Genomic DNA, 18,291 nt, shown 5'->3' on the forward strand with positions numbered 1-18,291 from the left:
AAACACATGATTTTGTAAAACAAAGATTTTTTTTCCCCTTTCTGGTCCCATTTAAAATCCATCTATTAGCTTCATCCAGCAGAGATGGATGAAAACAGGCAAGTTTGAAGTCTCTCTCATCCTGCTTTTTGTTGGGATTTGGCCTGTTTAGTTCTTCTTTTTTTTTTTTTTTTTAGAACGCAAAAAAAAAGCGTTTTTTTTAGCGTTCTAATTTTAAAGTAAAATTTAAGCAACTTAAAATTTTAAGCAATTTTGTTGCTTAAAAAAACAATAAGCTAGTCTGCTGTGTTTGTGAGTAGACATTTTGGAATCAACATTAAGTGCTGTCTGTGTCTGCTGGACTTGTGGAAAGGACCTCTTGATCAGAGTGTGATCACACATTGATCAAATGAAAACTAGTTCATTTAGTTTTATGAACTAAGCTAGTTCATCTTTTCAATTCAAATTTGCATGCTCAACTTGGTGCATGGCCTTAACCGACCAAATATTATCATTGCTAGCCAGCTGACGATCAAATATTAGACTTTAATATTTTGTTTCAATAAAGTTCATTGTTACGTAAAAAAAAATATTGAAGCACTAATTAAACTGGTCAACAGACAATATGTGTCCCTGAGTGTATCTTTGACAATAACAACTTTTTTCTTGCATAGCAGGTTTGTTTAAGTTTGAAATTCCTTAATTCATAAATATTACAAAATATATTCTTCTTGACGCGTCTCACCACAGTATTCAGATTTTCGTCTGTCACAGGCCTCAGCGTGTCCACCACCGAAATGTAACCAAGGCGACGGGCGATGGCAAGCGCCGTGTTCCCATTCTGTGCGAGAAACACACAGGACGTTGGTCAGACAGTGACACAGAAAAGAAAAGAATGGAGCTGCGACGGAGCTCTGAGACTAACCGCAGTGAGCTCGTTGGCTGAGGCGCCACGCTGGACCAGGAGGTTGATGATGTGCGTGTGGCCCTGCTGAGCCGCCTGGTGCAGCGGTGTGTAACCATTCTGCGGTGGTAAAAGACACATGGCATGAAGACATAAACAAAACACAACTTTGTCATTTTTTTTTTTCCACCTTGGTTTTGCCGTTGATTTTGGCGTGATTCTGGAGCAGGAAGTTTGCCATCTTGGCATTGCCGTAGTGACAAGCCACATGCAGTGGCGTGTAGTCCATCTGTGAGAACCCCAGAGACTTTTATTGAACCGCAGGCATTACTTCGAGCATCTGCCCGTGCACGCTGGCAGAAAGCCCGTACCTTGGTTTGCGCGTTGACGTCAGCGCCATGGTTGAGGAGGACTTCCGCAACGTTGACCTTGTCCTCCTGAGCCGCTAAGTGGAGCGGTGTGAGTCCGCTCTGGCCGTGGCACAAAGACAGGCACAATAGGAATGAATACACTTGAGAAAACGGTTGGTCCAAAAAAACTTCATTTGATACCGTGGCTCTCTTTTTCCACATGACAGGACATGATGAGCACACTTGTTGAGCAACGTTACCTTGTTGCAAATGTTGACGGCAGCGCTCTTGGCTAGCAGCAGTGACACCAGGTCCACGCTGCCCTCCTGCGCCGCCAGGTGGATGGGGCTGATGCCCTGCCGCGTCATCGCATTGGTGTCGGCGCCGTACTCCAGCAGCGTGGTGCCGATGTCCATCTGGTTCTTCTTGGCGGCAATATGTAGCGGCGTGTAGCCGTTCTAGCAAAGAGAGAGAAACGCAGAGTTGGCGTGATCAGCTCTACTATGTGGGAACTGACTTTGTTGAACTTTTACATGTTGTGAGGCCCAGCATTATTTAAAAGCTAAATGGATTTTAGGCTAAATTTGAATTTTTAATGACACGGATATAGGTGGACTTGGATGAGATGATGACACATCACCTTCAGCAACAAGCACAAACGTGAGCTAATGCGCATTACGAATGGAAGAAATGAGAGCCATGTGATTTGGATGCGATACGGACACACACAGCGGCCCCTCCCGTCACAGTTGCGTGTTGCGTGTACCTTGGCGGCGGCGTGCGGGGAAGCTCCCTGATCCAGTAACAGCAGGGCTACTCTCTGATTATCGTAGTGAGCGGCTACATGCAGCGGAGTTAGCCCGCTCTGAAATGGCCCACAGGCACGCACACACACAGCAGCAGGTTAATAGATAGAACTGAATGGAGACGTGCACAAACGTGACAGGAGCCAGAAAAGACACATGGCACAGTTCAAGACCTTTGTGTAGGTTGTGTGGGTTCATGCAAACAGTGAGAAGAAATCAGAACACCCAGCAGAAGACAGATGAATGATTGACTGTATGATCATCAATTCAAATGAGGTTCTCATATGTCAAAATGGGCGACCCCTCCTTTCCTCATCATAACAACGGCCCACAGTTCAATGATGCTTCCCCACATTTTTGGACGACGCACAGCATTCCACATGCTCAACAGTGAGCTCGACCGAGTCACCGTATGTGCGTGCTGCACCACGCCGGAATGTGCTTAACACTTTGACGATGGGAGAGAAAAATAATCTGTGGTATTTTAGACCAGAGTTCAATGTGGGAGGAAAATCTCGTAAGCGAAAAAATTGCTGAGTCATTAAATAGAAGCATCGTAAATTATCATGATTGACTAATATTATGTGCCGCTAAATGCTAACAGATTTTGACCAATTCATTGGCCATGAAGAAGATTCCCCAAAGAGAGCGTTAGTGGCCTCTAACTCGTCTTTTGGTCTTTTTTTTTTTTAATAGACTCCTCACCTTGCCAGCAGCGTCAGGCGCAGCCCTCTTCTGCAAGAGCAGACTAGCTACCTCCATCTTGCCGTATTTGGCGGCCACGTGGAGCGGACTGAAGCCTTTCTGTTGGGACGTACAACACCATAAAAGTCAGATTTTGCTGGAATGTGCATTTGAAATATTGAAAAAAAAGCAATTTCGTGTTGTCTTATTTTGAAAAGCTACCAGTGCTGTACTTCCTCATATACACTTGATTAAGATGCTGATATTTTTTCCAAAGTAATGTGAAACCCCAGCGGATTGTGAAGGACCTGACCTATTTTTTCTACTTCTATTGTAACTCCAAATTTCAAATGACAAACATCTGGATATGAAAATTGTATCAAGCTTTGCAATCACTGACATGAATAAAGATGGCCGTTTGACGCTGACATCATTTCCTTAGAACGGCTGACTCGAGTGGTGTCCCAAAAGATACTGTGTATGCGTGTGTGTGTTACTGTGTAATTGAGTATGTGCGCACCAAGGGGTTTACCCTCCATTAATCTGCTCCACTGACAGAGGTCACCTTCACGAAAAGCCCCCCTAAGCAACATTGTCCGCACACACACGGAAACCACTTCCATTAAAAAATGTCCTTCACAGCTTATGACTTCCCTCGGTGGAATTCACCAATTGGGAAACTACTCATTGGAAAGACCCCAACAGAGGAAAAACTGAATTTTCGCGTAGCTATAAAAAAAATTGTTTTACCTTTGTGGAGGAAGCCAGCGAGGCTCCGTTCTCCAGGAGCATGGTGGCGACATCTTGATGGCCTTCGCGGGCCGCCAGGTGCAGCGGCGTGTAGCCCGAGGTGGTGGCGGCGTTGGCCGAGGCGCCGCACTGCAGCAGCTGCTGCACGATGTCCACCTTGCCCAGACGACTGGAGATGTGCAGCGCCGTCTGGTCATCCTGAAATTGAATTTTATTTCAATACTTGACTTTACAACAAGTCTTCAAATGGCAGGTTTTTGCGATATGAAAAAAAAGTGCGCACCTTGGACTTGGTCTCCACTTTGGCCCCGTTCTTGAGCAGGTACCGAACCACGTCGGCCTGGCCTGCCCTGGCTGCCATGTGGAGCGCCGTCTCGCCCCTCTAGAGAAGGACGGTCAAATTTTGAGCAAGAAAGCCGCACACCTTTTCAACAAAGAACAATGCAGTGACGATTCTCTCACCACATTAGTGGTGTTGGGTGAAGCTCCGTGATGGGTAAGCGCGTGGACAATGTTCTCGTGACCCATGAAGGCTGCCACATGGATTGGCGTCAGGCCAGACTGCAAAGAATTATATGCAAGTAAGTGTGAAAATATACATACAGCACTTCAAATTTGATGTCTGTTAGAAATGACTAAAGACACGTGAGCAGCACCTCAGTTACGGCCTGGATGGACGCTCCGTGCTTCAGCAGCAGCTCCATCACTTTTACTCTGTTCTTCTTGCAAGCGATGTGAAGCGGGGTGAAACCGTTCTGTGGAGAAATCAAAAGGCTTAGCGATTATGCAATCACGAGAATTCTCACAATCGGAAGAGATCCGGTACAATGGCTGTTTCAAGAATGAAGCTAATTATGCTAATTTAAAATACCGCTTCCAAATCGACCCCTCCCCCGTCTTACCAGGGCCTTGGCGTTGGGGTTGGCCTTCTTGTCCACGATGAGTTTAGCCACCTTGTAATGCCCGCAGTGGGCGGCCACGTGCAGCGCTGTCAGGTAGTCGTTGGTGACGTCGTCCACCGGGACGTCGTGCTGCAGCAACAGCTGCACGCAGTTCAGGTGGTCGCCCTGAGTGGCCATGTGGAGCGGCGACAGGCCGTTCTGAGGTGGGATGGAGAGGAAGCGACAGGGGGGAAGAGAGAGAAACACGGAAACATAGACGGATGGACAGACAGACGGACAGCAAGTCAGTCAGGCGGACATCAGGTGACTGTGAAGGGAGTCGATCGAGAGGCTGCGGGAGCATTGTTATAACGAGGGCATTACAACAATGTCTACGCCGTTACATTGGTGGTCCCGCCAGGTCAAAGTGGACGCGGTGAGTTCGGGTCAGACGGATGTGGCCGGGGACAGTGCCACACCACGTCGCCACGGCAACAATAAAATCGCTGCTATGTGACTGGAAAGGTATAGTGAAGAGAGCTAATTCATTCACTGCTAGTGACAGTTACTGACAAGGTGGAAACTGGACAAATCTCAGAAACGGACAGTGGTACCTTGAATTATTAGACCAAACAGCAGAATTCTGATTGCGGTCCTGACGATTCACAGATTATTTTGTGTACAGTTAATAACTATTATTTCGTAACTGTTTGTTTCAGCACAGACTACCTGTTCACTGCCACCATCTCACAGTCAAATTTGGTGAAGTTCATTCTTATGTGTAAAATTCCTATTTGCAAAGTGACAAATCAAGCGAGCAACTTGAAAAACTCACAAGTCAAGGTACCACTGTAATCTGGTAAACGGCTGCCCATGAGCTGGAAAATAAACTCTACTCTACTGCAAATCTTTGAAACCTTCCCAGAGCCGCTGCTACCTTAGTCTTGGACAAGATGGGAGCGCCTCTGTCCAGCAGGATTTCCACCACCTGTGCATGACCGCTTCTTGCCCCACAGTGAAGAGGAGTCAGACCGTCCTGCCAACAGAACAAGGGTGGGGGGCGTTAGCAGGGCATTTGTGATGATGCTAGCATCAAGCTAGCTGACAGCAAGTCAAAGTTGTTTGGGTTTCTTTCCAATAAATACATGTAATTCTCAATGTTTCACGTTTAGCTTGACAGTAAACTTAAACAGGAAGTGGTATTAAAAAGCTGTAAGCTTATTTTTGGAAGATGGCCACAGCCACCAATGGCCACCATCTCGCGCTGCCCCTGATGTCAAGCCACTACTTTAATTAAAGACAAATAAAATACTGTATATTATACTGAAGTCATATTACTACACATTGAATGATAACGTTGGGTTTGGCAATGAACAAAATTTTTCACTGGGGTGATTTTTACGATACAAATGCCCGATGAAGGGGTATTAAATATAACGGTTGGTGTTTTTGAATGCATCCCGATATCTCCGTTAAAAACCCACAGTGGGACTTGATGAAACATCACGGGTCTCCCGTTAAGACAAGAATCATGTTGTCACCTTGGTCTTGGCGTCTATTTTGGAGCCTCGGTCCAGTAGCAACTTGACCATGTTGCTGTTGCCCCTTTTAGAGGCCACGTGGAGGGGCGTGATGTCATTCTGAAGACAGGGAAAGAGACCATGGCAAATTAGTAGTACAAGAAACAATGGTTCATTATTAGCAAGTCACAAAAACAAACATCGCGTGGCGCTTAATGACTATAATAACAACACAAGTGGGGCTATTCCCATCTGCAGACTTCCTATTTCTACAGATACAACATGTGATTAATGCCAGAAAGCAGCACACGCCTCCAAACATTAGCTAATGTAATTGTGGACCTTTGCTGACTCTGCTAAACTCATGTCCAATTTTCACTTCCTAAAAATATATTTATACCAAATTTATTTTGTATATTTTGGAACTTGAGTTCAACCCTCTTTTTTATTATTATTATTTCATTAGACTGTAAACTATGATTAAGTTATGTTTAACTATGATTAAACACTCTTGCTTTCAGTATGTATCTTGTAATTTTCGAGGGTAAACCATTTCATTCATTCATGAGGCATCTTGATTGATGGACGGAGGCGGGATGCAGTTCACCTTCTAGACAGCAGAGGTCGCACTAAACTCACCCTGGCCATGAAGTCCACAGCGGCCCCTCGGTTCAGAAGCAGCGTGGCCACGTTAATGTTGCCATAGTGGGCTGCGATGTGAAGTGGGGTGAAGCCACTCTGATTGGAACACACAAAGAAACAAAATTGAATACACATTGTAATACAAATAAAAAAAACACAAATCCGTGTCAATAATGAACAAGATAGACATATGTATACTGCAACTGCACTTTTATATACATCATAGTGTAAATGTTTGATCAGGTGAAATCTAATTTAGATGTTTGGTTGAGATGCCTAAACTGACCCTGCAAATGAACACAACATCGTGAATATGAGTCATTTCCTGGTTTAGTGAACGACAGCTGTCCAAATGACACAACAGCTCCATGAGTGCTATTACAGATTATCCAGGGGAAAGGAGGTGTTTGCTGACGGATATCTTGTTGAAACAATGGAGGCAAAGAAAAAGAAAATAAATATTTGAATTCAAACAGACTGTGTCAAAACATTCTTCTCTTTTTTTCTTTACAATTTTTTGGATATGTTGCCACACAAAGACATCGGTGTGCCAAATTAACAAGGTCGGTGTTAACATGGCTGCAAAGCTATTCTGATACCATGCAAAATGCTTTTGGCAACTACAATTTACATTTCTCTTGGAAATTGCGTGTGAACGCTGAAACTCGCCAAAGCCCAAAATGCGAAAGACGCAAATTAATTGATAGAACGTCAAAGGAATTGGCAGGTCCCATGTGAACAAACCCTCTTGTGGGATTCCAATAATTAGGAACAGATCAGAAAGCGGGCCAAGCTGACGATCCTTTGCTCTGAAAAAACTGCACATTCTCATTGACAGCATTGGCATTATGAGGGGTAAATGCAAGCTCAAATATAACGAGACAAATTAAAGCTGCAACAAACCAAATTTAGACACCATAAAATCTAGAGTTTAATTTAGTTGTCTAGGATGGCCGCTTCTTTTTGGGTCTTATAATCTCCCAACTCCCCAGTAGGAATTTGTCAACATTTGAGCACTGGAATTCACTCCAACATGGCTGTCCTAAACCTAAAATGGTCGACTTAGTGTTCCTAACTTGAGACTTTTATGGATCCTGTCATGTCCACCCAGTTCTATGTCCATCAGCGTCAGGAGATTTTCTTTTTGTCAGTGTACAGATTAGCAACAAAAAAAAAAAAAGGGGCGAGTTTGCAGTCGTAGTTCAAATATGAATAAACATGGCACTTTGAAGAAGGACTTTCATAGCATTTGGTGTAAATGCTCTTCTCTCAGCATTCACACACCAAATGTAAAGCTTAGCCTAGCATCAACTAGCATCATCTGTTGCCATGCAGGTTGAGGGCAAGCTACTGCTGATAACCTCTCGACATGCTCCACATACTGGTTATCATATTAATCAGTTTCATGGGTCGCGGGATTATGACAATTAAATCGATTTTGAAACTCAAATCTTTTTGCCCCAAAATTACAGCCGAAGCTTCCATTTTAGGGCACCATGAAACCATTAAGGAGAGCTTCAATACCCCAAAGTACAGCCAAAAGGCAGCAAAACATGCGCCATTGATCCAGTCTAGTCTCCTTGCGAGACTACCTGCTAACATGAGTGAAGACATGGAAGAGGAGAAGGATGGCGTTACATGGAAACAAGGAGTGGGGCAAAGGGGCTTCAAAACCGCAGTAAATTGAGGGGACTGTTTTGGGGGAGGTTTCTTTTTTTTTTCAGACTGGTTATGAGCTGAGATGGAGAGACTTTATGTACAGAGTTGAGGAGTACCTCTGTTGTTCTATTCATCATCTACAAAGTCAGCCAAGAGAGGAGAGAATGTGGAGTTAGTGAGGAAAACGACAAGGACCTCCGTTGTGAGCGGAGAACTTGAGAAGTTCCTCAAAAGCGGTTGCAAGTCATAAAAAAAATAAACAACTTACAAACTGTCCCACGTGGGTGCCTCACCTTGGACTCCACGTCGGCGTTGTGATCATTCTGGAGGAGCAGTGCGGCGGCCTTAGTGTCGTCCTTACGGGCGGCGATGTGCAGGGCGGGCAGACGCACTTTGCCCTTGGTGTCGTTCTCCAGAAGCAAGGAGACCACTTGGTCGTGGCCCTGCTGGAGGGCCACCGCCAGAGGGGTGAAGCCATCCTGCGCACAGTCCAAAGTCAAAACGAGCAAGGTGCTGAAAGTCGCAAGGTTTTCATTCGCTCAAACAATAACAGCTGACTAGTCGCTAACAGCTAGCTGGTCAACCAAATGGAAATCCCTTCCCCGTATGTATTTAAACAATGAAAGTGCAAGAGATTGACTTGTCCGGATCCCTCGGCTATTCAATTAACCCCATCGGTCTTGTGTGACGTTTAAATGTGTACCATTTGTGTGTGTCCGCACGAGCTGAGCGACGTTAAATCGGAGCCGAGAGGCGGCCAACGGAGCGAAAACTCATCATTGATACGGCTCAAGGTCACTCTACCTTTGCCCGTTGAGCAATCAATGAAACTGAGCCGAGAACCGCAAAATGGAAATCGGAATAAATAAGATCAGACGAGTTGGACGGTTAGATCGGCGGTGTCCAAACTACGGCTCAGGGACCATTTGTGGCTTCTTGTCCAATTCTTTGTGTGCTGTACCTCGGTGGCCATACTCTGACTTGCGCTGTTCTCCAGAAGGAAGCGTACCACCTCCAGGTGATTCTCCTGGGATGCCATGTACAGAGGAGTGAAGCCATTCTGCACCACAGACAAAACCGAATCACAGACCTTCAGAACTGAGCCCACTGTAAGAGCCATCAAAGCACACCTGGCAATGCTTTCCTTCATATGTGTGGGATCACATTTAAAAAAACAAATCAGTTGAGATGTTAAAAATTGGAGTAGATATAGCATGAGCAGCTAGCAAATTGAAATTCCACGCAAGTTAACAACCGCCTTCCCACTTTGTTTCTATTAGACACAGCTATGGCATGACAAAGTGACGCTCCAACTTCATAGTGAAATGCTCAGCTGTGGATTCACCAATCATGAAATGTATCATTTACATTGGGAACATCTTCCCCGTCTGCTTTTGCTTGTGTGGGGCTCACCTGAGATTGTGCGTTGACATTGGCTCCGTTTGTGACCAGCTCTCTGACGACTTCCGTTTGGCCGGCCAGCGAGGCGATGTGCAGGGCAGTGTTTCCTTTCTGGATTACACGGAACAACCGCGGGAAAGCTGTTAAGCTCTCGCACACCTGTTTTCTGCAAGAGTGTATGTGCGCGTGCGTGTGTGTGTGAGCGTGCATGTGTGTGTGTATATGTGAGAGATGCAGCCAAGTCTGTTTATATCCCAGCACCAATCGCACTTAAGTTCCAAAGGCTTTCAAGCTCTCCCGGCCCGCCGCGCTGCCAACAATGTGTCACTTCCGATGCCACGCACATAAACGAGCCTCGGCCGTAAATATGCTCGCAGCGGCTTTTATGAACCCGCACCGTCCCCGTGATGGCACAAATGACCTCGCGGATCGCCCCGCCGGCCACGTGAAAGCAATGTAGTGCGTTGTCGGGCGACGGTGACACGTGCGCTGCGTTCTTTTACCGAGAAAAGGAGATAGAACCACAACCAAAGTGTTGGGTATATAAACAATGGCGGCTTCCTATCTCCTCCTCATTGACTGTCTCAAGTAAAAAAAAAAAACAATAACACACACACAAAGAATCCCCAAGACCTTCCACTCGTCCCTCAGACCGCTTGGGGTCCCAATTACGAGGCTTTAATTGGGGAGACCCTCGCCTTCTTCTTGAATATTTCATCACATGATACATTTGTCAGCAGAAGGTTTGTAGCCTGTGGCAGAGAGGCGGGGCGGGGTGGGGTGGCGGAAACGACTGCCAGACATTAATGGGGGATAATATTTCCCCCTCAAAAGTATTTATTCGCATCAGATGAAAGCAGCTTCATTCAGAAGAGCCGACCCCTCCCATTATGCATGCCATTAGGGGTTGTTGTTCAAGTCACCACTTTAAAGCACATTTTTTGCCATTCCTCTAGCAGCTGAGGCCGTTAAATGAGTTATAATTCAAAATAAATTCCCTTCATCCCCACCTATGGAGCAACAGTGGCGCCTTGGCGCCGTTTAATCCCCGCAGCCCACGCACTGATCCAAACGGAGCTCCCGAAATCATCCGAGCTGCGTGAGGCGAATGGAGGCTTACCTTAGTGGCAGCATCCACGGCGGCGCCCAGTTTCAGCAGCTCAGCCACAACCTCCACGTGGCCCTCTTTAGAGGCTAGATGGAGAGCATTCAGGCCATTCTGAGCAAAAAGCAAACAAGTCACTTAGAGGCATCGTAGCAGCGACACGGGATTAGTCGACCGGTGGACGGGTTGACTTTATTGCTCTGCCATGAAAAGTGAGTGAGAAGCGGTGACAAAGAGAAATGTTTAATTGTTAGGTGCCAGGCGACAATGAGCCATCTTGAAACATGCTATGCTAATCAACACAAGATGAGGCGGGAGGGTCATTTCATTTGATTTGTTTCTATGCCAGTCTATCTCTCTTAACTCAGTGGCAGCCCAATTAAAATATCGATGCCATTGACGTCTATCGTCGTCAATGGCAGTGAATGAGTTATTAATATGTGCCCAACTCACCTGATTGCAAATGTTAATCTCGACCCCAGACTTGAGGTAGTCAAGGACCTTTTCAAGGTTTCCAGCCCGGGCAGCTCGCAAGTAACTGGCATTACTGTCAGACTGCAGAGAGAGAGGCAAGCAAGAAAAAGATGATAAATATGACATATAATATAATAATATAAAATATAATAAATAAGAAAATAATGAGCTGCAATGAAAAATGCAGAATAAAATGTATTTCCAGGTACCAGGTAGAATTCGGTCATCATTCCTCAATGCAAACGACATCAGAAGAGCCAAGCTAGCATCCGCACATGCGCTTCATGCGCTCCATCATCCGCAAGCATCGCTCAGTGTTTTTAAGTTTGCAATTTCTTCCTATCCAGATGCCGATTTTAAAAAGCAAAACTTCCTGTGAACCAAAGCCATATGCGAGCCAGCAGAGCTCCGGCATGCCAAGCATGCGTGTACGCCGTCAGCCTTCCTTCAAATCCCGGAGGCAGGATCCTGACAGCCAGAGTTCTCGGTCGCAGCCTCCCCGAATGTGCTGGACCGCCCTCGAAAACAGAGCTTTGTGGGCTCAAATCAAATGACGAGCTAAGCATATTTTTGCCCCCATAAGAAAATGTCAGCGAGGGATGAAGGGGGGGAGGGAGCTGACAAAAGCTGAAAAAGTGGAGCCGCTGCTCTGTGTTTCTACCGTGCTTACATTTTGCTGCTTCCTACAAGTGAGCCTTTTGTACGCGAGAGGCGTGGCTTCAAAATAGAGGACCACGAAGCAAACAGGGCTTAATTCCAGAATCTTATTCAGCACGAGAACCTGCTCGACAAGCGACAGTAGGGCCTGATCCAGATCCACGAACAAAACAAACACAGCAGCACACCGAACCAGTTTGTGAATGGAAAATATTTGTCAGAGTCATTTCCTGATTACTGGGACCTTTCAACTCGCGCTCCTTTCTAGGAACAGTGTCTTCCGTTCTTGACAACCCCCCCCCCAAGAGGACATCTCGGCTCTCATGGCCTCAACGACACCAGACGGCCAACTGCGGAATGTGGCTTAAAATTCTGCTCGTTCAAAGTTAATCATGCTTTATTTGGATTGACAGAGAGCTACTAAGAAGTCAAGACGGGAGACAAACAACAGGTCAAGGCGGCTGCAATAAAGACATCCCTAAAAAGTGTCAGAACTGCTCAAGGGGCAAATAATATACTCCGAGGTACAAATAAGTCAATAATCTATATGTGTCAAACATTTTTAATGAACACCAAAATATGCACTTGTGGCAGAATCATAATACACTTAACTAAAGTCTCTCCAACGACCTTGGACTAGTCTATCCTCATTCATTGCTTATTAAAGCCAAAGTTTCCCATGCAGGATAACATCTGTGCAGCATGTGTGTGTGTGTGTGTGTGTGTGTGCTGGTCCACATCCAAAGAGTTGTCCTCTTTCTTACATAAGCAGTCCCAATGTGTGAAAGCATGCGTTATATGCTGGAGCTTGCCCGCCTGATCAACAACATGCCTCTGACGTAAAAACACGCAGGTTCAAATGTGCCGTTGACGGCTTGACGGCAACAAAACGACGACGGAGTTCAAACAGCTGCACTTCGTTGTCATGTGACAGAGTTTCTAGAACATGATATTATATTCTCTTCTTTTTTATGCGGCCGGCTTAAGTGGCAGATTAAATAGTTGAAGTCGCCAATCGCCCATCTCGCCGCTTTATCCCTTAATGCTCAGCGACCAACATGTCGGATGCTCCGCCCTCGGCAAATCTGTCCATTGAAGATGAAGGTGCGTCAGACAGGAGAAGGGTGACAGATTTATAAGCCAAATATGGCTAAGCCTCCCCACGGTATCGGATATTGAAAGAAAATGGCGCCGTCAGAGAGTATAGGTTAAGCCTCGGAGGACGGCCTTAGAGGAAAACGACACGCGAGGGAATGACGTGAATAGACGAGCCGCGTAGATTTATTTTTAATGGAGCTTGGCCAGGACAGGGTAAAAAAGCAACTCGTATGTGGGGAAATGACAGCAAAAGTGAGAACTTACCATGCCGCCTCTGATTAAACACAGAAGCTTAAAAAAAGTGGAAACACAAGAAACATATTAAGCTAGTGACATGGGCACTATTGCTAGCACATTACCACTACGTATGCTAAGTGGATGATGATTGTTATGACAAAGGATGTTATGTGATGTCATTTGTGATAGAAGCAAACATGATACAGTGCCATGAAAAAAAATTGACAGCAAGTCAGCGAATGGGAAATTGTCGGCTGACTCGAAAAGATTATTGTGACCGATTCTCCCGTGAGGTGGGGCGTGTTAATTTCTCGAATGTACTTGGAAAATATCCGAGGCCAACGATCGGAAATGTTAAGGCTGGTCAGCTGTTACGGCGTCAAGACTGTGACGTGAAAGGCAGATGTTTTTTGAATAAAGCTCGAGCTTTAGGTGCGAAATAACCAAACGTGTCAGCTAGCACAGGGGGCACAAACCGACACGGAGGCTTGGGGTCATGTGCTGATTATTCTGGCTGAGCTGAGACTGTTTGGAACAAGCGGTGGAGTGGCCGCAGCGCTCGTATTGTTCCACTTGATCCCTCACTGTCCTGACTAAACAAAAACCACACAGTAGAAGTACAAAAAGGGTCGAGGCCCGGTGGCAGGCCACAAAAAGGTGTCCGATGCCAAAAACCTTTGCGCTCACATCACAACACATGATGAAAGAAGTCAGCAAGATACTGCAAACCGTCTTTACATTCGAGGAGACACGTGGTTCAGAACCTTCTCTTGTTTCAAAGCCCTCAGTACACAATGCTCGCAGGTCAAACTGTCAATTACTTTGGGCACCAAACACGTTTGGTAATATGACTCAAGTCAAGAGTGAGAAAATCCCTCAGCGTGTTGCATTTTCAAGTTTTGGAACAACAAACGAGCGCCATTTACTCACATGCGTTGCAAATCCGGCACCTTCCTCTACAGCCATCTTCTCTCTCTGTTTACACTGTCGCTTTCTCTCCTCTGGAAGAGGAGTGAAACCCGAGCCCCCCCCCCCCCCCACCCCTTCCTCACCCCACCAGCCCGTCACCGTTCAGACGCTCATGCCAACCTAGCGGGCATCCATCCCACCAGCAACCGTCGGATTGGAAAATCATACAAAGGAAGACGCTAGCAACAAGAGGAGCTTTTAGCATCCGTGGCGCGCTTGAGTGAGGGATGGAGAGCGCGCGAGGATGAGGCACACATGAGGAGGATGCTGAGAGGCTCTCACTGGCGAGTAAACAAAGCACTAAAGCAATCTCCATTCTGGAAAAAAGAAATTCCGCTTTTCCCCCAATCGGGTTAAAGCCCGCAGTCTCAACCTTGCTATGAAAAAGCACCTTTCAGGCACGGAGGGGAACCCCCCCCCCCGTCCTCATGACTTACCATGACAGCAACGGTTTCTCCCTCCTTTTCCACCTCCTTGCTTTTCTTCCTCACCTTCATTGACTCTGCAGCAGAAGGAGGAGAAAGAGGAAGGGTCTTCTTTGTGCTCCGGGATTTCCAAGGTTGGGGAAGCGAGTGTGCTGGAAATAGACGCTGGTGCAAATCCTTAAGCTAAAATGACTATGTGTCAACCCGCCCAGCCACCTCCATCCCTCCCACCCGCAATTTTATTATCCCACCCACTATCCGTCGTTCCCTCCCACTCTCGCTGCCTCCCTCAGCGTGCGATTCTTTGTCATCCCGCTTATCAGTCCTTTTTCTCCTCAACAAAGAGCGCCTGTGCATCTGTGCGTGGCCAGCACACCAGCGCTACCTGGACTCATCAAGTGTTAGCCAACTGAGGTGTTTTTTTTTTTTTTGGGTGATGTAGTCTCATAGTGAAAATAACACCAGACGCTTTCACGTGGAGTGCCGCCCCTCCCCCTTTGCAACCCAAAAAACAATCAAAGGGGACACTAACAGAGGATTAGGAGAGCTCACTCTCTGGTATTAGGGACGCCCCCCCCCTTCCCATTGTCCTCCCACGGTCCCACCTCTCAACGCAGATAGCTGCTCATCCCACATCATATTTAGCAAACTTACTCTCATTCACGTAGAATGCAAAGAAATTAGACCGTTTGTCTACAGAATATCTTTAGAATCGATTATTCTATTGGGTATAGCAACACACCCACATTTCAATCAGAAAACTCCCAAGCAAACTTAAACATCGATTGAAGTTCGGGAACAAAGTATTTCTACTTCTTTGCTATTTCCTATACTGGCTTGTCATAACTCCACATCGGAAAATAACACACGCGTACACAAACGGAAAATACGAGCTGAAAAAAGGTTGAGCTGATCACTATCTGCTTTCTAGGGAAAACATGATTAAGTGGAACACATAGCGTAGCTAACATATATGTTTTGTGGGTGGTAGACAAAGGACCACCCACTGAAGAAAACAGTGGTATTGCTTGACCAGCAAATTTATGAAAGTATGCACAGTAAAGTTTGTGAAATGGCACAAAAAGAAGCATGTCAGCATTCGACACAAGTCCAGACACAACAGTAGACGGCCACTCTGCCCACACAAAAAGCGCAGTCGAAGAGTCCTCTTGTGGATCGATGGCTAAATAGAGAGATAGATGGATGGATGGATGGATGGACGGACGGACGGACGGACGGACGGACGGACGGACGGACGGACGGACGGACAGATAGATAGATAGATAGATAGATAGATAGATAGATAGATAGATAGATAGATAGATAGATAGATAGATAGATAGATAGATAGATAGATAGATAGATAGATAGATAGATAGATAGATAGATAGATAGATAGATAGATAGATAGATAGATAGATAGATAGATGATAGATAGATAGATAGATAGATAGATAGATAGATAGATAGATAGATAGATAGATAGATAGATAGATAGATAGATAGATAGATAGATAGATAGATAGATAGATAGATAGATAGATAGATAGATAGATAGATAGATAGATAGATAGATAGATAGATAGATAGATAGATAGATAGATAGATAGATAGATAGATAGATAGATAGATAGATAGATAGATAGATAGATAGATAGATAGATAGATAGATAGATAGATAGATAGATAGATAGATAGATAGATAGACAGAGAGAGGGAGAGATATATAAAGCAAGCCAAGAATATAACGAAATTCTGAAGGAATCTGTCTTGAGGTCATCTGACTTAGGTCAAAGCAAACACCGTGCATCATCAATTTGTTGTTATGCTGCACACAAATAGAATTTTAAAAAAAAAGCAGGAGTGAAGAGCCAGTGGAAATGTTTTTGAAACAAGACTGTGTGCCCTGCGATTGGTTGGCAACCAGTTCAGGGTGTCCCCCGCCTACTGCCCGATGACCGCTGGGATAGGCTCCAGCACGCCCGCGACCCCCGTGGGGACTAAGCGGTTCAGAAAATGGATGGATGGATGGATGGATGGATGGATGGATGGATGGATGGATGGATGGATGGATGGATGGATTTTAAAACTGCTTAAGTTCTTTGAGTGTGTTTCATCTCAAATGCACGCAACTACGTTATACTTCTCTTCTTTGCTTTTAAATGTGCCGTAAAGAAAAAAGAACCCGTTCAATGGTTCTTGATCTTTTTGTTTGCACGTAGTGCATTATCTGTTAAGCACATCACCGGTGTGAGTGTTTCAGTGGAAAGGCGCCACTTGCATCACGGGTACATTTCAGCGTTCTTAGTCAGCGCCGTTGTGAGACATTTGGAAGGAGGGTGAGACGCGGGAGGAGACCGCGAGCTGACCGAGGGAGGCACAGATGCTCCGGACTCCCGAGGAGGCGTCTCGGGCGCGTGGTTGGTGGATCGCAGTCACCCCCGTTCACACTTGCGCCGCAGTAAGCAGCTTGACTTGTGTAGCGAAAAAAAAAAAAAAAAAGAATGCAGGGTTGCCATGGCGATGGGGGAGGCTCGAGCAGAAGAGGACGATTTACGGGGAAACAGTGTGCTGGTGCACTCCGGAATCTGGACTCAACATTTTATTCTTGTCGCGCCAGTTGTAGTTAAATTTCAGGTCTCAAAGGTTCTTCCGGTACTGTTGCTCAATATTGGTGCGTATGGTATCGAGCCAAAGGCCGATTTCCGTGATTGACAGGCAAAATGTTCCTGCGATAAAACAATATGCTCCTGGAGGAGATACAAATGAAATAATATGTGAAAAGATTCTGTAATAATAATTATTTAAATTTCCCCCCAAAATGTGATTGTGTTTACAAATTCCCTCGCAATTGAAGCCACATGCTCCAAATTCCACCATCGCAATTCAATCAGCGAACAGACGCGTATTTCTTGGAACGAGCGTTTTGCTGCAGGACTCTTCCCAGCTTGTCACAACCCGCCAATAACTCCAAAGTCTGGTCCGCCTGTGCTAATCCGCTCGCTCTCGCCGTACAAAAGACAAACTCGGCCATCTCGGATGAGCAGTAAAGCATCTCGCCGTGCTCATTCTGCAGGCGGGCTATCTGAATATGTGTGTGCGTCGCGCACACACACATCATGGAGAAGATTTACTGCTTCTGCTGCACGGTGCTCGCTCAAGGGCATGGCTTCCCTTCCGTCACCTGGGACTCGAAACCATCGGAGAGGGACAAGAGGAGGACGAGGAGAGGAAGTGAGTGAGGAAGATGCCAGAGGGAAGAAGTAGATAGACATGCTGCGATCTACAGTGGCGCCTGAGCACGATCTGGGACGCCGGTCGACCTCAGATTTGTTTTCCATCAATTTCTACAGGGGACATATAGACAACGGAACATTCACACAGTATCATGTGAATGTCAAAAATTAAAACATGAGCGTTTAACAAGTCAGCAAAAAATGCCAAAGGCCCTCCATCACCATCCTGCCAAAAAAGCATTGCATGTGGGAGGGAGGTGACGGTGTTTCTCGAAAAAGACAGGGAGGGTTTCGAGGAAAAATAAATGAATCAAGCTAAGACAACGGTGAGAAAGTAGCAGCGAAGAATGAGCTCAGAGAGATGAGCTTGATCTGGCATCAAGTCAAAATGATGACGACCAACCTCGTGGCCCTCAGTGCTCCTCTGAGTTCATCCAACAGTCAAACACTGGACTCTGCTGGTCATTTCGGACATCACAAGCTGACACTCAGCAATGGGCTGCTTTCAAGGCAC

The 18,291-nt window shown here is 45.8% G+C and overlaps 1 protein-coding gene across 5 annotated transcripts in view; it reads right to left on the reverse strand.

Moving 5' to 3' along the window:
* The window catches only part of LOC147050384 (ankyrin-3-like), a 77,224-nt gene that overhangs the window by 36,119 nt on the left and 22,814 nt on the right, over positions 1-18,291 (reverse strand). For 3 of the 5 annotated variants that reach the window (XM_085923059.1, XM_085923061.1, XM_085923060.1), the window contains exons 2-21: positions 11,135-11,236; positions 10,697-10,795; positions 9,589-9,687; positions 9,137-9,235; positions 8,469-8,654; positions 6,514-6,612; positions 5,896-5,994; positions 5,292-5,390; positions 4,376-4,573; positions 4,130-4,228; positions 3,936-4,034; positions 3,757-3,855; positions 3,474-3,671; positions 2,745-2,843; positions 2,000-2,098; positions 1,494-1,691; positions 1,255-1,353; positions 1,074-1,172; positions 905-1,003; positions 725-820 (exon numbers count right to left, since the gene is read on the reverse strand). In XM_085923059.1, coding sequence (XP_085779185.1) covers positions 725-820; positions 905-1,003; positions 1,074-1,172; positions 1,255-1,353; positions 1,494-1,691; positions 2,000-2,098; positions 2,745-2,843; positions 3,474-3,671; positions 3,757-3,855; positions 3,936-4,034; positions 4,130-4,228; positions 4,376-4,573; positions 5,292-5,390; positions 5,896-5,994; positions 6,514-6,612; positions 8,469-8,654; positions 9,137-9,235; positions 9,589-9,687; positions 10,697-10,795; positions 11,135-11,236 — 2,364 coding nt within the window. Of the gene's footprint in view, positions 1-724; positions 821-904; positions 1,004-1,073; positions 1,173-1,254; positions 1,354-1,493; positions 1,692-1,999; positions 2,099-2,744; positions 2,844-3,473; positions 3,672-3,756; positions 3,856-3,935; positions 4,035-4,129; positions 4,229-4,375; positions 4,574-5,291; positions 5,391-5,895; positions 5,995-6,513; positions 6,613-8,468; positions 8,655-8,878; positions 9,058-9,136; positions 9,236-9,588; positions 9,688-10,696; positions 10,796-11,134; positions 11,237-18,291 lie in introns of those variants that run through there. The other 2 variants (XM_085923063.1, XM_085923062.1) reach the window with 2 other exon arrangements.

Source organism: Syngnathus leptorhynchus, chromosome 10 (assembly GCF_054491065.1).
Source record: "Syngnathus leptorhynchus isolate UIUO chromosome 10, UIUO_Slep, whole genome shotgun sequence".
NCBI classification, from domain to species: Eukaryota; Metazoa; Chordata; class Actinopteri; order Syngnathiformes; family Syngnathidae; genus Syngnathus; species Syngnathus leptorhynchus.